The sequence below is a fragment of the Marmota marmota genome, unplaced genomic scaffold, assembly GCF_001458135.2.
Source record: "Marmota marmota marmota unplaced genomic scaffold, marMar, whole genome shotgun sequence".
Lineage (NCBI taxonomy): Eukaryota > Metazoa > Chordata > Mammalia > Rodentia > Sciuridae > Marmota > Marmota marmota.
The window spans coordinates 42,622,772-42,632,259 of NW_026000057.1; the positions used below are offsets into that span (position 1 = coordinate 42,622,772).

The window sequence follows — 9,488 nt, forward strand, 5'->3', positions numbered from 1 at the left end:
CCCCCCCCCCCCCATCTATCCTGCGATCCTTGTTTCTTTCCCTTTCCTTTTCCTTTCATTATTCATGCTCTCACCTTCTTTTTATTCTAAGAAGTACTTGTTGACTACTCTGATCATATTAAAGGAGCTGATTTTTTTTCCCAAGGGGTACACTTTAAATAATTGTTTTTATTTCTTTTTCTAGGTTCTGGCTGATAGATTGTCGACAGATACAGGAATCCGTTACCTTTGCATCACAAGTGTACAGGGAAATTATCTGTGTACCTTACATGGCCAAATTTGTCGTATTTGCCAAATCACATGACCCCATTGAAGCCAGATTGAGATGTTTCTGCATGACTGATGATAAAGTGGATAAGACCCTTGAACAACAAGAAAACTTCGCTGAAGTTGCCAGAAGCAGGGATGTGGAGGTACTGTATTAAAAATACAGATAGGCTATGTTGCTGTTCTGTCATTAGACTTATATTTCAAATATAATATTATGAACAAAGTTATTAAAAAAAAATTAAGGTAAAATCAGCCATTTTCTGGGGCTGGGGATGTAACTCAGTGGTAGAGCACTTGCCTACCATGCACAAGGCCCAGGTTGGATTTCCAGCACTACAAATAAATAAAATCAGCTCTTCTCAGCCAATTTAGACCCGTCCTATAGAGATGATCTCAGTGAATGTGAGAAGATAAAAGGGTTCCTTTGAAGATTATTTGAAGAACAACTATGAGTTATTGATAAACTCAAAATATGTGACTGTAGCAATTGAGATTATTTTAGTTTTCCTGGATGTTCTTTTTATTTGAAATAAATAAATTAAGATTTTTATTTTTTTAGTAAAGAAAACAGTCTGAGAATTTCTTCCTTTTGTGTAAATGTTGACATAGGATACCCAGGGCTTTTTTACATTACTTATTCTTATTTCAGAATTCTCCATCAGTTTGATGTTGAAGTCCAGTAATCTGACTCATTGTAATGTCAAAAATTAGCCAATTAGAATTTTAAACTTAAAAATTAAATATCTATTGGTTTGTGGTACAGTGATAGAAATGAAAGCATTAATGTTTCCTTGCATTTGAAGATTTCCATTACCAATAAAAAGTTCTATACCTTGTCACATATAAGACAAATTGTCATTTGGCAACGTAAAGATTATTATATGTATATTTTAAGAATGTAAAACTCCAAGTAGTAACACTGCTGCTTTCTTTGTGTAAATAATAAACTATAATTGCAACTCTTTTGTTCTGTTCTTTTTCTCCATTTCACCTAGGTATTAGAAGGAAAGCCCATCTATGTTGATTGCTTCGGCAACCTGGTGCCATTAACCAAGAGTGGCCAACACCACATATTCAGTTTTTTTGCCTTTAAAGAAAACAGACTTCCTCTTTTTGTCAAGGTAATGTATGCATGGAATTTTGTAATGTATTTTATTCAAGATCAAGAAAAGAATTGACTTCCTTCATAGTGGAGAATATTTGCCTCTCAATTATTCACAGATTTTTTTTTTAGACTGTGTTTGTAAAATGTAATGGTTCTGGAAAACCAAATATTTTTATTTTTGGAGTTCAAAGTCAACTTTAAGTTTTAGTTATAGACCATGTTTAAGGAGGAGAATAAGAATAAATAATAGCTGACTCATTAATTAGAAACACTGACTACTCTTCAAAATTTGAGGGGGAGTCTATTTTTTAAAAAATAGACTAATGACTTTTAAATATTTAGGCTTAAATTTTAAAAATATGAGTGAATTTCAGAAGTGTGGAGACCAAAAGAGTTCTGACAACTTTTTTGTTGTCAAAAAAAAAAGACCCAGAATCTCATTTAGGCTAATAAGAAATCATCTCAGATAGAGCTATTGATTTGATGTATTTTCGTATATTCATCCAACAAACGTTATGATGACAGGTCAGTGCACCATCAATGTGCTGTCTGTGTTTTAGGAATATCAATTCAAGTTAGGGCCTAGATACCAATTCTAAAGAGGATCACAGCATATGAATGACATTTATGAGATAAAATAAAACTAATAACTCCTCTCTACTCTGTTTGCTCCTTTTCTTTCCTATTTCTCACAACTTATTTCACTATTGTAGAGTTCTTAATGTTTAGTCCTCACAAGGCATAGGCTAGTCTCTGCTCCCTTCCCCCCCCCCCAAGTCCTTCTTCAAGCTTTAACTACCCAAACTGTTCATCAGCAATGACTCCTTTGTTATTTTTAACACCTCATGATTTTTCAAAACATGCATCTGCAAACCTATTTAATAAATCTGCCCAAGATCTCTAAAGATTATCCATTATGCTACTTCTGCTTCTATTGTTTTACTTGATGAATGATGGGTTCTTACAGACTACCTCATTATACAGTAGTGCTGAAAGGTATTGGACCCACTTAGTAAAGACATCTGCATAATTTAGCTAATATTTGATATTGTGGATGTGCAAAAGTCATCCAACAAGAAACCCAATATGAAAATGTTCTCCAAAGAGGTATAAGAATGACCAATAAGCACATGAAAAAAAATGTTCAACAAATTAGGGAAATGCACATCAAAAGCACAATAAGATACTACTTCATACTCATGAAATGGCTATTATTAAAATAAATCCTATCAAATAAATAAATGTTGGCAAGGATGTGGACCTTACACTGTTGATGGGAATATAAAGTAAAGTAGTCATTGTGTAAAACAGTATGATATTTTGTCAAAATATTAAGTACATATGATCCAGTAGTTTCATTTCTAGGTATGCTCCCAAAAGAACTGAAAGTGTTAATAACACTCCAGTGTTCTTAGCAGCATTATCCACAATAGCTAAAAAGTGGAAACAACCCAAGTGGGTAGATAAATAGATAAACAAACATACACACAAATGGTATTATTTAGCCTTTAAAATGAATGAAGTTCTGATACATGCTACAATATAGATGACACTTAAACAATATGCTAAATGAAATAAGTGACACAGAGAACAAATATTGTATAGTTTTGCTATATGAGGTACTTAGAGTAGTAAAATTTCACAAAGACAGAAAATGCAAAGGTGGTTACTAGGAGCAGGGGGATGGAGGGAATGGGAAATTATTGTTTAATATACACAGAGTTTCAGTTTGGAAAGGTCGGCAAGTTCTGAATGAAGACAGGTAGGGTGGTAGTGCTTGGTTATACAACAATGTGAATGTACCAAATGCCACAGAATTAAAGATCTAAAAATCTAAACATGCTAAGTAAAATAAAACAGAGAATATTGTATGACTCCACCTTTACCAAGCAACTAGAATAGGCACATTCACAGAGAAAGGAAGTAGAATAGAGGTTATCAGGGTGGAGGACTGGGAAGTTATTGTATAAAGAGGACAATTTTATTGTAGAGTAATGAAAAGTTGTAGATAGTAGTAATGATCACACAGCTCTAGAATTGTACTTCACGCCACTGACTCATATGCTTACAGATAGTAGCAATAGTAAATTTTATGTTATATCTTACCATGGTTTTTTAAAAAGCTTAATAAGTGATTGAGATCTTATGTACAATATGGTGACAGTAGTTGATAATAATGTTTTGTATTTTGAAACTTCCCAAGAGAGGTCTTAAGTGTTTTCAAGACAAGGGGGACAATAACCAGATGAGGTGATAGGTATGTTAATTAGCTTGATTATAATAATTATTTAACAATACATACATACATCAAATCATCACATTTGTGTACTTTAAATATATAAAATTTTTATTTGTCAATCATACTTCATAAAGCTGGATATAGCTAAATGTTTTTTTAAAAAGTTATTCTAAATGAGTGTGGGGAGGAGGAAGACCTTTGAATTTTTACTGAGCATTAACAAATGAATTTTATTTTCCCCCTTTAAATATTGCCTAATTGAAATAAATAGTACATGTTAAATATAGGTGAACATAATGTTGTTCTTGTTCAAGGTACGCGATACAACTCAGGAACCTTGCGGACGACTATCATTTATGAAGGAGCCCAAATCCACAAGAGGCCTGGTGCATCAAGCTATTTGTAACTTAAACATCACCCTGCCGATTTATATGAAGGTACGTAATGTCTGTTGTAGTGTGATTCTGACAGAGTAGAAACTGAATTCAAATCCTTCAAGATGAACAAAAATAAAGGCAGTGAATGTAAGCACATGTAACAATCACTTTTGTTAACCTGTTGAATTTATGATTTTTCCATTCAAATAAAGGAAGAAGTAGTTTCTTTTTACTTTGCATTAAATGTACTTTGATGAAAAATTTTATCAACATATTGAATATAACATATTAATATAACATATTAATAAAATGATTAGCTTTATTTCCATGTGCTGTCTTGAGACCACTGTAGTGCAATTAGCCCTACCAAAATACTGGAGTCTCTTGGCTTTGCGTACAACCAATTCACATGTAGATAATACATTATTAAATTCAGGATAACCTCATGATATTTTATTTTTGTTCAAATAATTACCATAATCTATCCTGTTTTAGGAGCAATAAATTAATTTTTCAATTATTTTAACATGTCAGTATAAAAAATATCCCTGTTCTACAAGAAGTAACATCAGAAACACTGATGAAAAGACAAAAAAATAACTCACTTCTGACACAAAGTCTATCTAGGCATTACTTTCTTCTCAAACCTTTCCCAGTTATATAAAACTTTAAATACTCTGGTTATATCAAAGATGACAACTGAATTAGTTAAATGTTGTAAATAACTTTTAAAAATTATTTTTAAGTTTTTCAAAAAAATTTTAAACCAATATCCCTTTATAAATAGGAAGCTCCCAATGGCAATCTGTAGGTGGCTACAGTAGGTTGTCAGTGTGCACATTATAGATCAGGGAAGAGGATGGGTGGTGGCTGCTGAGAAGGAGGGATATATTTAAAATCCTAAGTCTTCACTCCATAAAACAAAGAATTTTCTTTCTTATTTTACCCGCCATGATTGTCAAATTATATATTTTGCTTAATTAATTATGTAAACCAAAATAACATAGAGAAAAGCTAAAAGCATCATATTTGACATTGTAAAGTATTATTAAATGACTAAAAAAATGAAATATTTACATATGTAAATATACATGTTATTCCCAAAATTGGAATGTAGCATTGCTATATTGACCCAAATGGATGTAATCTAATTGTACTCCAGTGATGCAGAATGTACTCTTCAGATTGTGGTACTGAATATTGGTGAGTCACTGGAAGCAGAATGCCAAATAGGAACCATAAAAAAATATATTCAAGCCACCTGAGTGATACACAAAGAGAAGGAGCTTTATGTGATACAACATAAAGTTGTATCGCTAGACAGGAAAAAGGAAAAGAAAGGTAGGGGTGGGGAGCTCATGAAAATCAGAAGGAAATCAGTGGAGGAAATGTCCAGGGGGGTAGGGAGAAGTGCTAGGAAGTATACTGGCCAAATTATATTGTTATATTGCATGCATGAACAAATATGTAATAACAAATTCCATCATTACGTATAACTATAATACACCCAAAAAACTGTGGAGAGACAAAAAAATAAAAATAAAAAAGATGAACAAACTTTGATTTGCAGTAAGCTTTCAATAAGCTGTAAGAGAAAACATTGACTTGGTTTTGTATTAAGACATCAGACACAGTTATTAATGCCATGATGGTCAAGAACAATTTTTTATTTACTAACTTATTTACTAATTCAGTTTTTTATATACCAATTTCAAAAAGGAGAAAATGCCAGCATTGCACATTTAAGATCTACTTTGGAATTTAATAGCATGCTATTATAATAAAACTGCTGTATATTGCCTATGTATTGAAAATGTTTTCATCATCTGCATACTCACGGTTTTTTGACATTTTCAGTCAATCTCTGTGATGATTGGGGTTATCATCATCACTATTTATGTAGACAGATGCCATTGAATCCATTAAATGTCAATCTGAGGCTACTTGATGACCTAGCATCTAAAATTAGTATATTTGTATTTTTTGTTCTTTTGTCTCGCAAATATACAGAATTAAATCAGTCCTCTTTGATTTTCTGTCTGCCTTCTGTAAACTTAATAAGAAAAAATAAGAATATGCTGGCTCCAAGGGTGCCTGTTGATGTTTGTTGGTAGGGTATTTACTCTTCTCTTCTAAACACTCTACTCTTCCTTCTCTCTTTTTCCATCTTGCATGGCATGTTGGGGCGGCAAGGAGTCAGAGTCAGACCAAGAGCAGGAGGAAGAGGTAATTTTATGATGGTGTCACTAATTAATGGCTGTGTCATTGCTACAATCACATGCGTTCTTAGAAGAGATAAACCAATGTTTTTAGTAATCAAAGGGGCAGAATTTCATTTAACCTTTCTGAGCCTGTTTTCTCATCTTGTGGATTGACTTCAGAGGATAGTTAAGTTTCCCTATAAATTTCAGTCCTTTCTCTATGCCAAATGTACATTTCTCCAAAAGCTATTGAACTCAATGGTTCTCAAAGGTTGGTCTGAAGTTGCTTGAAGGTCAAAATTCATTTTATAGCAGTGCTAAGGTATCACTTGCCTTTTTAATTCCTATATCCTACCAGGCCATAGAGCAGTACCCAGAGGCCATAAATATGTGATACCATAGTAATGGGATGTATGCTTATATATTATTGGATCCTAGCATTTTCTCAGCTGTAATTTGTAATGCAGATATTTGTTTATGCATATCACATATAAACAAAAGTTCTTCCAGGAACTTCAATAATTTTTAGGAGTGTGGTTGTCCTAAGATCAATAAGTTTGAGAATGACTCAAACCAAAAACTTTTAGGAGCATATGGTTCATTGATTACACTATAATAATGTTATAATAGAGAATTATACACCGAACATTTCTCATAAAGTATGATCTTTATCAAGTGCTCCACGTGTGATCTCTCTTAACCACCCTATGAGGTGTGTACTATACCACAGATGAGGAAAACAAGTCTTTGAAGTTACCCAGAATAAATAGCCATTTGATTATATCCATTTTAGTATTTAATTCAAATAGGTATTTGTCTTGCTTATAAAACGTGAAAATGTCCAAATATTGTAACAGAAATGAAATAAATCATTGGAAAACTCCTTATATTTACTTAAAAATGGCAGCTGATAGAAATGGGGAACTACTAATTACAAGATAATTGTAATAATTACTAGTTATGTTTTTTTTATTTTTTTATTTTTTTGGTACTCAGGATTGAACTCTAAGGTGCTTAACCACTGAGTCACATCCTCAGCCCTTTTTTAATTTTTAATTTTGGGATGGCAGTCTTGCTAAATTGTTGAGGTTGGCCTTGACCTTGAGATTCTCCTGCCTCAACCTAGGATTATAGGCATGCACCACCATGCCCAGCTACATTATTTTTAATATACTTGTTTCTTTTATAAATGTTATTCTAATGCTTTTGAAACAAAAATATAAACAAAAAATATAATTAATACCCTGTATTTCTCAGCTTAACCTATAAGGCCTTGGTTCAGAGGATTCCCAGATTTCCCTTTGTCTGGTATCTTGGCGGTGAAGTAGAACAGGAGGAAGGATTCTAGACTCGCTGTCCTGTTCCACATAGCCACACACACATATGAACCGATGAGCGGACTGAGATCATTCTTTCCCTAACTGCATATGCGCTTTCATGTCCTCAACTTCCTTCCTGTACACAGTGGCCGTGTCACCACTGCTACTGAAAATGGTACCTGCATATATTTTAAAGAACAATAAAACCATGAAACCAACTTTGCCATGTTCACAAAAGAATTTTACCCATTAGGTGTATGATTTTTTAATTGAGTATTTTCAGAAGCGAATCAGGACAACAGACCCAGTTCATATTCTTTTTAGGGTTGAGAATGCTGACTTATTTTTAATGACAGTACAGCTATCTCTGTGGGACCTATCACCCTGGCATACTGTTGGTTATTTTCTTCTTTTTTCCACTAAATTGACACATGTTGTTTAATGTCAACTCTATCCTTTGCCTGGCCTTTTTCCTAATATGTATTTCTCACATTGATCACAACCTGGGTCATAGTTCCCCAAGAATAATAATTAGGATTTTTTTACCCCTAATATGTAGAAAAGAGATTTATTTTTTTCAAAGTTAGGATAAAAATCACTGAGACCCTCAGGAAAAAAAAAAATGTAGCAAACAACTCCAACCTTCCAGCATGTGGTGTCACCCCAGGTACATAATTACGAATAAGAGCTTATTATGCACATCAGGGGCTATAAGCAAAGATGCTATTTGTAACCATTCAATTTATGTATGTTTTCTTTCAGATCGATATGACATCTGAAAAAAGTAAGATTTTAAATAAAATTGAGTTTGTTTGAAAGCTGGCTACTATAAAAAGAAGCATGAGTTAAAAATGCAAGCTAGTTGTTATTACTAACCACTGTAATAATTATATTTTATATTATTAATCATTAATATATATTTATAAAAGCAGCTTGGCCAGTTAAATTACAAATATGCCTAATTTGTGAGCTAATTAGCAGTAAAATGCAATGATTATTCATCTAAGCATTCACTTTCTTTTGATATCCCTGTTAACCCTGGTATGCTGTTATGCTTGTTTAGAATGCCACCCACTGTTTTGTCCATTTGTTAGCCTAACATTATCATCTCATTATTTTTTAAGCATTGATATGACAGTATCACTTTTTATATAAAGCATCAGGGACTTCTATAGAGAGGATTTTTTTCGTTGTTTTGTTTTGTTTTGTAGGCTGCACCAGCAAAAGTGATACTGTCTAACAGTTTTGAGCTGAAGCTAACTCCACTCACTCCATCCCTCCCTTGCACCCCTTACTGTGGTGAAGTGTAACTAAGATCCTTAGGTGGAGATCTGACAGACTTCTGTGAAAAGTTTCTGAAAAAAGAGAAATTAGAAAACAACTAGGGGTCAACAGTGCAACGATTGAAACCTCCTGGATGAAATCATGAATCACAACAATGGTTTATTATAGGGCTAATTTTAAATAATGGTGCAAAATCCCTAACCTGACCTAGAACAGACAGAACTGATTTTTATAGACTTTAGAAGAGTTACCTTGAATTTATTTCAGCTTTATAATATTCAATTAGCATTTTAGTTTGTTGGCCTAATTCCAGTGGATACTCTAAATTCTTGTGTGGAAACTCAAGTTGAATTTAACCTTTTTTTTTTCTTTTATGCCCCAAATGCTTTAGAAAAAGATACTAATTTTTAATGTTTACTGATTTTAAGATTTACATTGATTTACTTTATTTTGGATGATAGTCCCAAAAGGAGAAAACTCAGAGCCATGTTCAGTGTGGTCACTTGGCCCTATACTATATCTGTGGGCTTTTTTTTTTTTTTTAACTGCTAGCACAATATAATTTACTACTAAATTCTTGGAATGGCTTTAAGTGAGACTTACCCTCATGTTAAATCATTATTCAAAACTAGAATATTTGAGCCTCTGGATGTGGTTTAAAAATAACTGAACAATTCTGTATTGATACAAATT

At 32.9% G+C, this 9,488-nt stretch overlaps 1 protein-coding gene across 50 annotated transcripts in view; it reads left to right on the forward strand.

Annotated features, from left to right (window-relative positions):
• Ank2 (ankyrin 2) overlaps positions 1-9,488 on the forward strand; it is a 554,279-nt gene that overhangs the window by 515,901 nt on the left and 28,890 nt on the right. For all 50 annotated transcript variants that reach the window (XM_048813760.1, XM_048813787.1, XM_048813791.1 and 47 more), the window contains 5 exons: positions 185-413; positions 1,266-1,391; positions 3,929-4,051; positions 6,185-6,217; positions 8,274-8,295. In XM_048813760.1, coding sequence (XP_048669717.1) covers positions 185-413; positions 1,266-1,391; positions 3,929-4,051; positions 6,185-6,217; positions 8,274-8,295 — 533 coding nt within the window. The remainder of the gene's footprint in view (positions 1-184; positions 414-1,265; positions 1,392-3,928; positions 4,052-6,184; positions 6,218-8,273; positions 8,296-9,488) is intronic.